General features: G+C 59.7%; 2 protein-coding genes across 3 annotated transcripts; one reads left to right on the top strand and one right to left on the bottom strand.

Annotated features, from left to right (window-relative positions):
- Nucleotides 1–92: 92 nt before the first annotated feature.
- Nucleotides 93–3472, bottom strand: SDHAF2 (succinate dehydrogenase complex assembly factor 2). Of its 2 annotated transcripts, XM_061348461.1 has the most exons (4): nt 3443–3472; nt 1693–1916; nt 446–555; nt 93–332 (listed from the first exon to the last, which is right to left on the bottom strand). In XM_061348461.1, exons 1-4 carry the CDS (start codon nt 3455–3457, stop codon nt 193–195), a joined length of 489 nt encoding a protein of 162 aa, XP_061204445.1. In that variant the 5' UTR covers nt 3458–3472; the 3' UTR covers nt 93–192. The 2 variants fall into 2 exon arrangements, with proteins under 2 accessions (XP_061204445.1, XP_061204444.1); XM_061348460.1 differs by lacking the exon at nt 3443–3472 and having other exon boundaries at nt 1693–1949.
- A 1016-nt stretch (nt 3473–4488) lies between these two features.
- On the top strand, nt 4489–14361 carry CPSF7 (cleavage and polyadenylation specific factor 7). Its single transcript, XM_061348467.1, has 9 exons — nt 4489–4630; nt 9393–9614; nt 10041–10144; nt 10579–10724; nt 11999–12407; nt 12496–12614; nt 12716–12884; nt 13387–13560; nt 14262–14361. The coding sequence occupies exons 1-8, from the start codon at nt 4577–4579 to the stop codon at nt 13553–13555; spliced, it is 1392 nt and encodes a 463-aa protein (XP_061204451.1). The 5' UTR covers nt 4489–4576; the 3' UTR covers nt 13556–13560; nt 14262–14361.
- Nucleotides 14362–15554: the final 1193 nt, after the last annotated feature.

The following is a 15554-nucleotide window of genomic DNA, read 5'->3' as shown; positions in this document are numbered from 1 at the left end:
CAAAGGGACAGGGAGGAGCTGGGGAGGCAGCAATGAGTTGGCACATGGAATTCCATCACCTCCCTCTGCCAAAGAGCAGAGCCCTGAGCTCACAGGAGCAGCCATGGCTTTATTCAGCATGACCTGAGAGTCCAAAGGAGCTGCTGGAGGAGGAAGAGGAGGAGGAGGAAGGCTCCAGGGAGGGCAGCAGCATCACTGTTGTGAGCTGGGGGGCTCAAAGAGGTATTCCAGGTCCGGTTGCCGCAGCCTCTGCTCCCTGTTCTTGTTCTTGGCGGAGTCCCGCAGCTTGGCCATCACCTCGCTCTCAAACTCCACTGGGGTGGGCTTTGCTTCTGGGGTACAAAAAGGGCAGTAAAGGAAGGGCTGTGTCCTGTCCCGAGGCACCCACACTCATCCCACCAGCAATGGGATGGGCAGGGCAGGGCAGGAGGGAGCTGCTCCGTACCTGTGGCCCAGTAGTAGATGTCCCAGTCGTTACTGGGCTCGTTGATGAGGCGGTCGTAGAGGTTCAGCTGGTGCTCGCTCATGAGGTGCAGGTTCTCCTTTGCAAAGAGGCTGCAGGGAGCATGGGGGAGGATGCATTGGGGTGACTGGGAGAAGAGCCAGGCTGGCACCCAGCACCCAACACGGTGCCGGAAGACATGAAGGAGCTGGGCCAAAGGACCTCCTCTCCATTAAACACGCCTCAAGTCCCAAAACCCAACCGGACGTGCCTTGTCTGTACATCCCAAAGGATTGCATACATCCTTCCCAAAGGATTTTGGCTCAGACATCAGCCAGGAGCTCCCTCACGTGCCTCTGGCTCTGCCCCATCCTGTCCTGCAGCACTGACCACTGCATCCAGCATGGACCAGAGCAGAGCTCTTGCGGTGACTGGTCCAACAGGTCAGTGGGCATCCTCCAAGCAGCATCCCATCTCCCGAGGTCTGGATTCCAGCTGCGCACTGAGCACCTCACCAAACACTTTGCTACAATGCTCAGGGCTCTTCATGGAATCCTGGGATCAACTGGGTTGGAAAACACCTTGAAGATCACCAAATCCAACCCTTACCCCAGCCCTGCCAAAGCCACCCCTAACCCATGGCACTGAGGCCTTGTCTCCACGGTGTGTGAGCACTTGCAGGGCCGGTGCCTGCAGCCCTGCCCTGGGCAGCCTGTTCCAATGCCTGAGCACCCTCTGGGGCAGGAATTGTTCCTCAGCTCCATCTAACCCTGCCCTGGTGCAGCTTGAGGCCGGTTCCTCTTGTCCCATCCCTTGTTCCTTGGGAGCAGAGCCCAGCCCCTCCTGGCTCCATCCTCCTGTCAGGCAGTTGGAGGCAGCCATCAGGTCCCCCCTGAGCCTTCTCTTCTCCATCTGAACCCCCCAGCTCCCTCAGCCCTTCCCCATCACACTTGGGCTCCAGGCCCTGCTCCAGCTCCATTGCCCTGCTCTGGCCCCGCTCCAGCCCCTCAAGGTCTCTCTTGCAGTGAGGGGCCCAGAGCTGAGCACAGGATCCGAGGTGCAGCCTCCCCAGCACCAAACCTTCAGGGAACTGAACTAGAGCCCACCTCAAGCAGTTCCCCCTCAGCTCCCCAGGGCTGATGTTCTCCCATCCCTGGCCCTGTCTGCAGGGCACAGACTGTCAGGGCACCCTGGGGAAGGGGCAGGGTGGCCGAGGAGCAGGGCTGGAGGGCGAGCAGCCCGCAGCTAACCTGAGCAGGATGCAGTTCTCCAGCATCCCCCTCTTGCGGCTCTCATAGAGCAGCCGGGCTCTCTTGGTCTCCAGAGGCTCATCCGGACGCTCCTGCCAGGGGGGCAATGGGATCTCCAGCAAATCCTTCCCGGATTCCGATGGGGAATCTCCTCTGTAGCCGCGCTGCAGCAGCCCCAGGCCCAGGGACCGCCGGCACAGAGCCCACATGGGCAGGGAGCAGAGCTGTGAGAGGGACAGGGATGGTGCAGGGGACATCAGGCCTGGCTGTCCCAGCACACACAGACCCCCCAAACCCTGCTGCCTGTGACCCCCATCCCATAAATCCCCCAGAGCCTGCTGCTCCCATGGCCTCTCATATAGTTCCCCAGACTCCACTGTCCCCAATAGCCCCATCTATAACCCTTTAGAACCTCTTGCCCCCCCCATCTCCCACATAATCCCCCCCATCCTACACACTTGCCATCTGACCCCCTCCATAACCCCCCATTTAACCCCCTAAATGCTGCCCCTGACCCCCCATCTATAACCCCACAGACCCTCTTGCCCCCCTGATCTCCCATAGAAACCCCCAAGATGCTGCCTCCAGTCCCCCCAACCCTGCTGTCTCTGAACCCCTACCTAACACCCCCCGGCCCCCCATATAACCCCCTACATACTGCCCCTGACCCCCATCTAGAACCCCCTTAGACCCTCCTGCCCCCCCTAAACCCCAATATAACCCCCCAGACCCTGCCTCTCCCCCAACCCCCCTAATGCTGTGGCCCAGACCATCTATAGCCCCCCCAGAACTTCCTGCCCCCCCCAAGCTCCTATATAAGCCCCCCAGATCCTGCAGTCCCTGATCCCCCATATAAGCCCCCAAACCCTTTTGCCCCATATAACCCCACATATAAACCCCCAGACCCTCCATATAACCCCACATGTAACCCTCCATATAACCCCACATATATCCCTCCATATAATTCTCCATATAAACCCACATATAACCCTTTGTATAACCCCACATATATTCCTCCATATAACTCTCCGTATAACCCCACATATATCCCTCCATATAATCCCACATATACCCCTCCATATAACTCTCTGTATAGCCCCACATATAACCCCACATATATCCTTCCATATAATCCCACATATACTCCTCCATATAACCCTCCGTATAACCCCACATATAACCCTCCATGTAACCCCACATATAACCCTTCATATAACCCCACATATAACCCTCCATATAATCCTCTATATAATCCCACATATATCCCTCCATATAAACCTTCATATAATCCCACATATATCCCTCCATATAACCCTCCGTATAACCCCACATATATTCCTCCATATAACCCTCCATATAACCCTTCATATAACCCCACATATATCCCTCCATATAAGCCTCCATATAACCCCACATATATCCCTTCATATAACCCTCCATATAACCCTCCGTATAACCCCACATATATTCCTCCATATAACCCCACATATAACCCCCCCAGACCCTCCTCTCCCCCCAATCCCCTACAGAACCTTCCCAGACTCTCTTACACCCCCCAACAACCCATATAACACTCCATATACCCCCCCCCCCCAAACGCTGGGACCCTCAGCCCCATTTATAACCTCCGTGCCCTTGCTATCCCCGGCCCCTATATAATCACATCCCCTATACAATCCCGACCCTCAATCCCCATCTATCGCCCCCCCCGCCCCTATAGGCCTCCCTTTACCCCCACCTCACCGCTCACCCTGGCGGCTGCCATGTCTCCACGAAGCCCCTCTACCCTCCCGCTGTAACCGCTCTATACGACCGGGAGGACCAACTCTATGACCCCGGTAGCGGTGGAGGAGCCCCCCTACACACACACACCCCCCTCCAGCAGGGGCGGGGCGGAAGGGGGCGTGGCCAGAGCCGGAAGGGGCGTGGCGTGGCGCGGCGGCGCTGGCGGTAGCGGTGAGCGCGGTTGGCGCGCGCGCTCGGGGCCTGCGGGCGGAAACGGGCGCGGGGGGGGGGCGGGGCGCGGGAACCGGGAGGGGGGGGGGGGGCAACGGAACCGACCCCCCCCCATTTCGTTACCCCCCCGTCCGGTTCCACCCCTTCCTCTCCCCCCGCCCGGCCCGTTATGGCGGTCTCGGCCCCGGTTGTGTGTGTGTGTGGAGAGGCCGCAGTGTGTGAGGAGGAGGTGTGAGGTACCATAGAGAGGGGGTGCGGGGGGGAGCCCGGTGGTAGTCGCCCCCTGGTGTGGGGGAGGTTGGGGGTAACGGGGCCACGTTGCCTTCCCCCCCCCCCATCGGGGGTTGAGGTGGGGTTTGTCCCATTAAAGGGGTGCTGCAGGGAATAGGGGGGACCCCAGTTACCCCCCCCAACCCAAAACCAAAAACCCCAACCACCCCCCGGGGGTTGAGATGGGGTCTGTCCCATTAAAGGGGTGCTGCAGGGAATAGGGGGGACCCCAATTGCCACCCCCCAGGGGTTGAGGTGGGGTCTGTCCCATTAAAGGGGTGCTGCAGGGAATAGGGGGGACCCCAATTGCCACCCCCCAGGCGTTGAGGTGGGGTTTGTCCCGTTAAAGGGGTGCTGCAGCGAATAGGGGGGACCCCAGTTGCCCCCCCCGGGGGTTGAGGTGGGGTCTGTCCCATTAAAGGGGTGCTGCAGGGAATAGGGGGGACCCCAATTGCTCCCCCCAGGGGTTGAGATGGGGTCTGTCCCGTTAAAGGGGTGCTGCAGGGACTAGAGGGAACCCCAACCCCATAGGGAGAAGTGGGGGGCACAGAGGGGGTCGCTGATGGGCTCTCCCCCCTTCTCCTGCTCATCACTGCAGTGCTCATCCCGACCTCCCGGTCCCAGCCCGGGCTCCTGCTCTGCTCCCGCCTCTGGAAGGATGTCGGAGGGGGTGGATCTGATCGATATCTACGCCGATGAGGAGTTCAACCAGGTGAGAGGCTGCACCTCCCGCTTCCCAGTGGGAAAAGCACTGGAAGCAGCAGCATCCAGCTCCTTAATGGGTGCTGGACCAGTTACAGTGGATGGACCCATTGAGTGGTGTGAATGTGTTGAGTTGAAGGAGATGTGACCGGGAAGGTGTGGTCCAGCATTGAGGAGTTCCTATGGGGAGAATCCACCAGGAATGGTCCTGAATCCTGGTGGATTTCGATATAGGAACACAGAGTGGCTTGGGTTGGAGGGAGCTTAAAGCTCAGCCAGTTCCAACCAGGGACACCTTCCCCTGGTACCCAGTGTTTGGGAAGGGGAGGCAGGGTCTGGATTGGAGCCTTTGCCAGGGAAGTGATGAGTGAGGATGGAAGGAGGGAGAGCATCATCCTGGTTGGAGAAGTGAGAAATCCCAATGGGAAGAGGCTCTGCCAGGGAATGGCGCAGGAAAGGGACCCAGAGCACCAAAGCTGTGGTCAGGGTCGTGCCTGGGAATCCCAGGAAGAAGTGATGGAGAAGGAGAGCGCGTGGCTGTTGGGAAAGGAGGATTCAGGGATGCGGGAGAGCAAACGTGGACGTGGATGCTTGGAGGTCAGATACCTGTGGAGCACCCAAGGAGGGAAGTTGGAATGAACTAAGAGGGAAGACCTGAACTGGGAGCAAAGCACATGGAGGAAGGGAATCCCTGTGAGCTCCTGGAGGGGGAGGAATCTTTGTTCCAAGGAATAATTCCTGCCGTGTTGGGAAAAGTGGGATGGTGGGAGTGGTGTTAAGGCCCTTGGAGCAGAGGGGGCTCTGCTCTGAGCTGGCTGTGACACTGCCAAAGCAATGGGATCCTCACTAGGAAGGTGGGTTGTGAAGTGAATTCCTGCCTGGATGCCCTCTGACTCCCACATACTGCATCCTCCCTCAAAAAAACCTGGAATAATCCCAGTTCTCCATGCATGAAACCATCTAGTGATGGTGCTGGGACCAAATGGAATAACCCCAGTTTGGATGGGTTTAGGCAATTTGCTTTGGAAAGCATCAGGAAATGGGTATGCCTGGGGATACCCAATCCCATCTGCACTTGGGAGCAGAGGGAATTGCTGCCCAGCTGCTGGAATACAGGTGGAAGGATTTAATGGGAGCTGCTTCATGGGTGCTGTGTGGAGATGGGCAGCTCCTGCCTATGCCTGCAGGTAGGCTTTCCCATGAAGGCTTGGCTCCCAGGAGTGGGAATGGTGATGGAAGCAGTGGCTTGAGTTGACATGGGAATGTTGACTGGAATGCTGAGAGGGCTCTGATGGTGCTGGGCCAGTCCTGGGGATCTTTAGGAGTGATTGGAGGAGGATGGAGCAATCCCAGCTGCACAGCAGGGAAAGCTTCACCTGGAGGGGCTGGTGCATGGGAGACCCAAGATCTTTGACCCCCCCCCAAGTAGATGGGGGCTTCTTGGGGCTGGAAGTGCTCATTGAGCACCTCAGGCTGTGCCACAGCAGGAAGCTAATCCATGGGATCAAAGTGCAGGGGGAAGGTGCCGTGGTTGCCCCGGGGCACACTGGGGATGCTGGTGCGGTTCCAGATCCCATGGAACAACGTGGGAATGGCGCTGATGGTGCCCGGATTCAGCCTCATGGACCCCACAAGCTGTGATGTGTCTGCTGAGCTGGGGTTTGGGTGGCAGCAGTGAACGTGGTGGGGATGGAAGAAGCTTCTCATCACTGTTGCTCTGCAAGCGTGGTGTGATGGCAAGGGCAGAGAGCAGCTTTGGGTGCTTCTGCACCATCACCCCATGGGGCTGTGGGTTAGGGCTCTTTTAGCTTGCTCACCCTCAGGGCTGGTGTTTGGTGTCTTCACTGATGGTTTGGATGGGGGGATTGAGGCCACCCTCAGGCACCTTGCAGGTGACACCAGGTTGGGGGGAGTGTGGATGTGCTGGAGGCTCTGCAGAGGGATGTGGCCAGGCTGGATCCATGGGCTGAGCTCCAGCAGGGCTCAGGGCTGGGTCCTGCGCTTGGGCCCCAATGGAACGGGGCAGGCTTGGGAAGGAGCTGCTGGAGCTGAGCAGGAGCAGCTTGAGCCCAAGGAGCCCCCAGCGTCCTGGCCTGCACCAGCACCAGTGCGGCAGCAGGAGCAGGGCAGGGATTGGGCCCCTGTGCTGGGCACTGGGGAGGCTGCACCTCGGATCCTGGGCTCAGCTCTGGGCCCCTCACTGCAAGAGAGACCTTGAGGGGCTGGAGCGGGGCCAGAGCAGGGCAATGGAGCTGGGGGCAGGGCCTGGAGCCCAGGGGTGATGGGGAAGGGCTGAGGGAGCTGGGGGGTTCAGATGGAGAAGAGAAGGCTCAGGGGGGACCTGATGGCTGCCTCCAACTGCCTGACAGGAGGATGGAGCCAGGAGGGGCTGGGCTCTGCTCCCAAGGAACAAGGGATGGGACAAGAGGAACCGGCCTCAAGCTGCACCAGGGCAGGGTTAGATGGAGCTGAGGAACAATTCCTGCCCCAGAGGGTGCTCAGGCATTGGAACAGGCTGCCCAGGGAACCAGCCCTGCAAGTGCTCACACACCGTGGAGACGAGGCCTCAGTGCCATGGGTCAGTGGTGGCCTTGGCAGGGCTGGGGTAAGGGTTGGACTGGATGAGCTTAAAGGGCTTTTCCAACCTGGTTGATTCCATGCTTAAAGGGGAGCATTTACAGAGATCCCAGAAGAGCTCTAAAACCTGCCAAGCTGCAGCATCCCCATAGGAGCACATCCAAGGAATCCTCTGCCCACCTCTGGTTTTGGTCTCAACTTTCTACAACTTCCAGGCAGGAATCCTGCAGCCTTGGGCCGTGTCCAAAGCACTCGGAGTAGGGGTAGGAGTGTGTGAGGTGGATTAAACAAACAGCTGAGCTGGGCTGAGGAGCAGGAAAACAGCTCCCTCTTGGAGCTCTTGTGCCCTGTTGGCCAGCTCCGCAGGTGAAAGGGCTGCATGGAAACAATGCAGGTGCCTTGGGAATGGGTGTTGTGGTGAGAAGGGGCTTGAGGGGAAGATGGACAGGATGGGAGTGTCCAGGGCAGCCTGGAGGAGAGAAGGCTCCTGAAGGGGAGACCTTAGAGCAGCTCCAGTGCCTAAAGGGGCTGCAGGAAACCTGGAGAGGGGCTTGGGACAAGGGCCTGTAGGGACAGGCCAAGGGGAATGGCTTGAACCTGCCCGAGGGGAGACTGAGCTGAGCTCTTAGGCAGAAGCTCTTCCCTGTGAGGGTGCTGAGGCGCTGGCACAGGGTGCCCAGAGAAGCTGTGGCTGCCCCATCCCTGGCAGTGCTCAAGGACACAGGGGCTTGGAGCAAGCTGCTCCAGTGGAAGGGGCTGGGGTTGGAATGGGATGAGCTTTAAGCTCCCTTCATCCCAAACCATTCTGGAATTCCATGAAAATGGTTTTATCTTTGTATTTCCATGACCTGAGTGCCTTTGGTTGAGCATCTTTCTCCCTCTCTCCCTTCACCCCCTGTTTTAGCCGTACCATTCCCTGACCACCACAGCACAGGGAATTTAACCACCTCATGCCATTTCTAGAGCTAATATTGCCCAAACTGCCTTTGAATCCCTGGAATTCCGGATCTGGGAGCTGTGCCTCCGTGGTTCTCTGCCATACAGGACCCAATGGGACAGACCCTGCCATAGTAACATGTAGCACGAAAGGATGCTCGGCACGCATTGAAGCCGGCTGAGCCGTGAGCCTGGAGCTGCATAGTAAACACTCCACATTAAATATAGCCTGGAACAGAGTGGGAATGAATGTGGGAATGGGGAGGCAGAGCCAGGATGCTGGAGTTCACAGCCTGGCTGCTGCAGTGCCTGCTCCTGCCTGCCCTCAAAGCACTCAGTGTGGGGCTCTCTGGAGCAGGGTTTGAGGGGGGACTGGTGGTGATGGATGCGCCTGGTAAGGAGTAAGATGCTCGTCCATTGAGGGTTTGCACCCCTGAACTCTTAGGAAAGGTGAGTTCCTTCCTGGTAGCTCCCAAAGGAGCATGTTGAGTGTTGTCTCGTTGCTCGGCACAGCCTGGTGGTGTTCTCTGCTTGAATGAGCTCTGTGCTGGGGCTCAGCGGGTCCAAAGCGAAAGGGTTCTGGTTTGAGGGAGGGAAAGCAACCCAGAGCCTCATGGTTCTGCTTCCTGGGGTTTTCCTCCCTTCTCCACCTCCTTCCATGTTAAAAGTGCTCCAGGGTTATGTCAGCATCACAAAGCAGAGCCCATCACCCTGTCTTTGGGGTACCGGTAACCCCATTGCTGGGACAGGAGGTGTTGATCCCCTTGTTGTGGGGCTTGTGTTAATGTTTGGCTGGGCTGGACCTGGAGCTGTTGGAGCGAGGCCAGAGGAGGCCATGGGGATGCTGCAATGGAGCAGCTCTGCTCTGGAGCCAGGCTGAGAGAGCTGGGCTGGGGCAGCCTGGACAAGAGAAGGCTCCTGAAGGGGAGACCTTAGAGCAGCTCCAGTGCCTAAAGGGGCTGCAGGAAACCTGGAGAGGGGCTTGGGACAAGGGCCTGTAGGGACAGGCCAAGGGGAATGGCTTGAACCTGCCCGAGGGGAGACTGAGCTGAGCTCTTAGGCAGAAGCTCTTCCCTGTGAGGGTGCTGAGGCGCTGGCACAGGGTGCCCAGAGAAGCTGTGGCTGCCCCATCCCTGGCAGTGCTCAAGGACACAGGGGCTTGGAGCACCCTGCTCTAATGGAAGATGCTGAGCAGGGCTGGAATGGGGGGGGGGGCACACATGGAATTGCTCCCCCCCTCCCTGGGGGTGTCCCTTTAGGACTCAGAGTTCAGCAGCGCCGATCAGATGGACCTGTACGATGATGTCCTGGCCGTCAGCTCCCAGCCCCCCGAGAGCCGCAGCAGCAGCAGCTCCGAGCCCCCCCCCGAGATCCGCCAGGAGCCGTCCCCCAAAGCCAACAGCAAGGCCCCGGCCATCCTGTACACCTACAGCGGGCTGCGCAACAAGAGGGCTGCTGTCTACGTGGGCAGCTTCTCCTGGGTGAGTGGGGTCTTGCCTGCCTTGCCTGCTGCTGCTGTGGGGGCCAGGTTGGGTCTCCTATAGTGGGAATGGGGATGGGGAGGTTCAGAGCTCCATCCCCACCAAGGGGCTCTTTGGAGGTGTGGGTCTTCCTCAATCCAGTGCCTGGGGTCAGCTCTGAGAGGGTTTCAGACTGAGCCTGAAGTAGGGGACTGGTGCCTGCAGTGCGCTGGCTCTTCCTTGGGGCTGCATGGATGAGTCCCCTTCTCCTTGATGGACAGCTTGGGAATGCTCTGGCTCATCCAGACCTCTGGTGGCTCTGCTCAAAGCCTGTTGGTTGATTGCAAACCCCATGGCAGGGGCTCTGAGGGTGCTTGTACTCAGTGTGTTGGGGGACACACCAAGGGCTGACAAGAGGTGACCCCAGCATCTCTCTCCTCCCCTCAGTGGACAACGGACCAGCAGCTGATCCAAACCATCCGCTCCGTCGGTGTCTATGATGTGGTGGAGCTGAAGTTCGCAGAGAACCGAGCCAACGGCCAGTCCAAAGGGTGAGAGCTGGGGCAGAATTGGGTGAGGGGGGGGGATATCCAGGTCCTGAACCCCACATCTGTTGTGGTGAGGGGGCAGATGATGCTTTTCCTGGCTGGGGATGGTAAAGCGGGGACTCCGAAGCAGCACAGGATGAGGAGGAAGGGATGCAGGACACCAGGGTGCGCTCAGCCCAAGCCCTGGGTACCAGGCGATGCTCAGCCCAAGCCCTGGGTACCAGGCGATGCTCAGCCCAAGCCAGGGTACCAGGTGATGCTCAGCCCAAGCCTTGGGTACCAGGCGATGCTCAGCCCAAGCCCTGGGTACCAGGTGATGCTCAGCCCAAGCCAGGGTACCAGGTGATGCTCAGCCCAAGCCCTGGGTACCAGGTGATGCTCAGCCCAAGCCCTGGGTACCAGGTGATGCTCAACCCAACCCTTGTACTTCCCCACAGGTACGCAGAGGTGGTGGTTGCCTCCGAGAACTCGGTGCACAAGCTCCTGGAGCTCCTACCTGGCAAGATGCTCAATGGGGACAAGGTGGAGGTGAGGCTGGCCACCCGGCAGAACCTCTCCCAGTTCGAGGCCCAGGCTCGCAAACGTGAGTGGGGTGCAGGCACGGGGCGGCACTGGGAATGGGGAAGGGGGGGCTCTCCACACTGCAGCGCTGTCAGCCTGAACCCACCAGCACCTTCAGGGTTTGGGGGGGACACTGCCAGGAGCCTCTGGGGGTTGTTTCCTATTGCTGCTGAGTCTGCTTAGATCCTGACCCGAGTCTTTATGATCCCCTTTTTAGGTTGCTCACACACTGCGAAGATCCCTCGTAGCCTCCTCCTCCTCCTCTCCAAACTGAATGGGCTTAAGCTCTTCAGCCTATCAACATAGCTAAGACCCTCCATATGTAGTAGTAGCTCTTCTCTGGATCTCCTCCAGAACTTGTCCATCCCTGCGGAGGTAAGGTGCCCATCACTGGATGCAGTATTCCAGCTGGGGCCTGGCCGTGGGGCTTTCTACGGTGGCACTCGGTGGTCCTCGCCTCACTCCGCAGCGATGTGACGTGCCCAGCCCCGGTGCTGGGGGGGGGCTCTGCTGGACCCACAGGGCAAGAGGAGGGCATGGCCAGCTCTGCTCATTGTAGAGCCCTGTTTCAGCCAAGGAGAAACCACTTCTTCCTATGGGCCCTGGCAGAGTTGCAGCTTCCTTCCTTCAGCTCCATCGGCTGCTTGGCAGCTGTGGGTGCTGTTAGACCCTGTCCAGACCTGCCCTTGTGTTCTGGTGGAGCACAGGGGTGTTTCCCTCACCCTGTCAGGCACAGGGGCCTCATCATGAGCTCACATGAAGCCTGACCAGTGCTTGCCTTGATGGCCAGCAGAGCCTGGTGGGGAGCTGTGGCTCCTCACTGAACATCAGTCTCATCCTCAGAGCCTCTTGGGACACAGCAGATTCCTGCTCCTCATTGAGGGCAACCAGGCTCCAAGTTCTTCCTCCAGCAGCTCCGTTGCTCTCAGCACTTGGGTTCTGCCCCTTCGTCTTCCTCCACGTTCAGGCCTTTCCTGAGCCTCTCTCTGGGCTGTTTCATCTCTTCGGGGCCCCAGTGAGCTCTCTGCTGGGGATCCTCTCACCTTCTCTTGGGGCTCTTTTGGCTTCTCTCCTTGGAACCCACTTTGCTCGGTGGCTTCAGCCCCTCTTGGAGGCCCGTGGAAGCGGAGGCTACGTGTGGCTGTGGCTGGATCTTGCTCTGGGCACCTCACGGGGCTGAGGGAGAGGATGCTCCTTGCACCGGTCACTATGGGTGGGGAGGAAGAGGAGGAGCGCTCCCAAGACCTGAGGGATGCTCTGCCTGTAGCTCATGGCTCTTTCCCATCCCGCTTCCAGGTGTGCCTCCGAGGGCCCATTCCCGGGATTCCATGGACTCCGTGGATGGCCGGGCCACCCCAACAGAGAATGCATTGCCCGCAGCCCGCCCGGACAAACCCCCTTCGGTCCTTCCCTTCTTCAACCGCCCCCCCACCGCCTTGCCCCTTATGGGGCTGCCCCCCCCACCCATGCCACCACCCCCCCCCTTGTCCTCCGGTTTCGGTGTCCCCCCACCACCCCCCGGTATCCACTACCAGCACCTCATGCCCCCCCCACCCCGACTGCCCCCACACCTTGCTGTGCCCCCCCCGGGGGCTGTCCCCCCTGCCCTGCACCTCAACCCTGCCTTCTTCCCCCCACCCAACGCGGCGCTGGGTCCTCCACCGGACACCTACGGCAAGGCCATGGCTCCCTATAACCACAGCAGGTGAGGGGTTTGGGGGGGGTCTCAGTGGGGTATAAATGGGGATGCAATGGGGGGGGTTTGCTGAGCACCCCACTTGTCTCTTGTGCAGCCGGGAGCTGGGTCCTCCCCCGGCCCCAGTGAGTGAAGGGGAGTTTGAGGAGATCATGAACAGGAACCGGGCCATCTCCAGCAGCGCCATATCCAAGGCGGTGTCCGGGGCCAGCGCAGGTACCGGTGACTGTGTCCCTGTGGGGTTACCCCCCCTCTTTGTCCCACAGTGGGTTTGCCCCCCTTAACCCTGCTCTGTCATCATCCCCCCCCCCCACCAGGTGACTACAGCGACGCCATCGAGACCCTGCTCACGGCCATCGCTGTCATCAAGCAGTCCCGTGTGGCCAGCGACGAGCGGTGCCGCGTCCTCCTCTCGTCCCTCAAGGACTGCCTGCACGGCATCGAGGCCAAGTCCTACAGCACCGGCGCCAGCAGCAGCTCCTCCAGGTACCGGAGGGGGGGTGGATTCGTTGCATCCCATCATGGGATGGGTTGGGATGAACGGAGATGAAAGCTCCGACCCCAACCCCTGCCACTGGAGCAGCTTGCTCCAAGCCCCTGTGTCCTTGAGCACTGCCAGGGATGGGGCAGCCACAGCTTCTCTGGGCCTCAGCACCCTCACAAGGAAGAATTCCTTCCTTACATCCAGTTTGGATCCCCCCTGTTTCACTCTGAACCCATCACCCCTTGTCCTGTCACTACAGTCCTTAATGAAGAGTCCCTCCCCAGCATCCCTATAGGCCCCCTTCAGACACTGGAAGCTGCTCTGAGGTCTCCACGCAGCTTCTCTTCTCCAGGCTCAACAGCCCCAATGTTCCCAGCCTGGCTCCATACAGGAGCTGCTCCAGCCCCTGAGCATCCTTGTGGCCTCCTCTGGCCTTGCTCCACCAGCTCCACACCCTCCTGATGCTGAGCACACCACAAGTCCTCTCCTCTCCTCTTGTCCCAGGAAAAGGCACCGATCCCGGGAGCGCTCCCCCAGCCGGTCCCGTGACAGCAGCCGGCGGCACCGGGACGTGCTCCACAGCGAGGACCGGCACGAGGACTACTTCCAGGAGCGGAACCGGGAGCACGAGCGGCATCGGGACAGGGACAGAGAGAGGGACCGGCACCACTGAGAGAGGTGAGGGGTGTCCCCGAGGTGCTGGGAGTCATCATGGGATGGGGTGGGATGAAGGGAGCTGAAAGCTCCTCCAGTTCCAACCCCTTCCACTGGAGCAGCTTGCTCCAAGCCCCAGTGTCCAACCTGGCCTTGAGCACTGCCAGGGCTGGGGCAGCCACAGCTTCTCTGGGCACCCTGTGCCAGTGCCTCAGCACCCTCACAGGGAAGAGCTTCTGCCTAAGAGCTCAGCTCAGTCTCCCCTCGGGCAGGTTCAAGCCATTCCCCTTGGCCTGGCCCTACAGGCCCTTGTCCCAAGCCCCTCTCCAGGTTCCCTGCAGCCCCTTTAGGCACTGGAGCTGCTCTAAGGTCTCCCCTTCAGGAGCCTTCTCTTGTCCAGGCTGCCCCAGCCCAGCTCTCCCAGCCTGGCTCCAGAGCAGAGCTCCAGCTCCCTTTTATCTCCATGGCCTCCTTCAAACTCCCTCCAACACCTCCATCCACATCCCCCTTACACTGGGGATCCCACAGCATCAAGAATGGTTTGGGATGAAGGGCGCTTAAAGCTCCTCCAGCTCCAACCCCAACCCCTTCCACTGGAGCAGCTTGCTCCAAGCCCCTGTGTCCAACCTGGCCTTGAGCACTCTCCATCTCCCCTCTGCCATTCCCCTTTTCCTTGCCAGCCATCCCGAGGGTTGCCCTGACCCCTCTGCTCCTCTTCCCCACAGGAACTCGGCAGGAAGTGGTTTTTAATGGACTCGTATCTCCTCCCCTCGACGAGGCTGCTCCACCCTCCCACCCCATCCCAGGCCCCCCCCAGCTCCCTCCGGACACACCAGGAGAGCCGTGGAGCACCCGGGCCTCCCACCGGACACCTCGTGGCCTTGGGGCCGGAGCCCCTGCTCCCTGCTGCTTCCCAGAGGGAACGCCAGCACCCGGCTCAGCCCGCTCTGCCCCACGGATACTGGGACCCAAAGAGAAATGGTGCTTTTCCTTCCATGGAGGGAGTCGGTGAGGCCGTGCTGGGAAGGGGATGGATCCTTCCTAACAGTGCACGGATCCCACTCCGTGCTTGGGGTTGCTGGAAGCGGTACCAGGGGCTCCCCAGCCTCCTGCCCCCTGTTATTTGGGGATGCTCGTGTCCCCATGTGCCAGCACAGGCACCCCATGCTGCTCCTTTTCCCCTTTATCCTCCCTGCTCAGCCCAGGAGGGATGGGATGGGGGGGGCTGGAGCAGAACTGGGGTTCACCCCTTCCCTCTGCCCCACATTCCAGGGCTCTCCTGCAGCACCTTCCTTGTTTTAGAGGAAGAGGAGGCAGCAGGGCAGGATGCAACCCCCCCCCCAGATGCTTATCCCTGGGGATGCTCTCCTTTCCCCCCCAACCACCCTTCCAGGGGGCACAATGAGGGGGGAAGTTCCCCATGCTCAAAGGGGGCTGCACCTCTCCAGGCCCGGTGGGATCCCAAGGGAAGCACCCATAAAGGGTCAGGCTGTGGTGTGGAGACACTGGGTGTCCCCCCCTCATTTGAACTGTCGCTGGCTAAGGAGCAAACCTGCCTCTGGAGGGGTTTTTAAGTCGAAATGACCCCAAAGAGCAGGGAGGTGCCGGGAGGCTTCCGGATGGGTTTTCTTTTGTACTTAATGCCATTTTTAGGTTTCTTTCCAGATAGTGGAGGGAGGGAACGGGGGACACACACACAAAGGAGGTGAGTGCAGAGCCAGACCCCCCTAGGAGGCACCATGGAGGCAGTGCCCCTCCTGCCCGCAGTGACTAGAGAGATTTGCTTTGTCTTTCTGCTAGGTTGGACATTGTGTAATAAAACTTGGCTGACGTTGTCAATCTTTTACATGGTGCTGGAGGGCTCTTCCCTTGCAATCAGGGAATGGGTTGGAAGGGACCTTAAAGCTCCTCCAGCCCCAACCCCAACCCCTTCCACTGGAGCAGCTTGCTCCAAGCCCCTGTGTCCTTGAGCACTGCCAGGGATGGGGCAGCCACAGCTTCTCTGGGCACCCTGTGCC

The sequence above is a fragment of the Neopsephotus bourkii genome, unplaced genomic scaffold (genome assembly GCF_033783945.1).
Source record: "Neopsephotus bourkii isolate Nb327-2 ecotype Australia unplaced genomic scaffold, CSIRO-AGI_Nbou_v1 NB_358, whole genome shotgun sequence".
NCBI classification, from domain to species: domain Eukaryota; kingdom Metazoa; phylum Chordata; class Aves; order Psittaciformes; family Psittacidae; genus Neopsephotus; species Neopsephotus bourkii.
Note: the sequence above shows the minus strand (reverse complement) of the source record. Positions and strands in the feature narration are given on the sequence as shown.

Coding starts and splice junctions, on each gene's coding strand:
- CPSF7 (XM_061348467.1), top strand. CDS start 4,577: ATGTCGGAGGGGGTGGATCTGATCGATATCTACGCCGATGAGGAGTTC. Junction 9,615..10,040: donor ACGTGGGCAGCTTCTCCTGG/GTGAGTGGGGTC, acceptor TCCTCCCCTCAG/TGGACAACGGACCAGCAGCT. Junction 12,408..12,495: donor GCTCCCTATAACCACAGCAG/GTGAGGGGTTTG, acceptor TCTCTTGTGCAG/CCGGGAGCTGGGTCCTCCCC.
- SDHAF2 (XM_061348460.1), bottom strand. CDS start 1,949: ATGTCCCCTGCACCATCCCTGTCCCTCTCACAGCTCTGCTCCCTGCCC. Junction 556..1,692: donor GAGAACTGCATCCTGCTCAG/GTTAGCTGCGGG, acceptor TGCTCCCTGCAG/CCTCTTTGCAAAGGAGAACC. Junction 333..445: donor CATCTACTACTGGGCCACAG/GTACGGAGCAGC, acceptor TTTGTACCCCAG/AAGCAAAGCCCACCCCAGTG.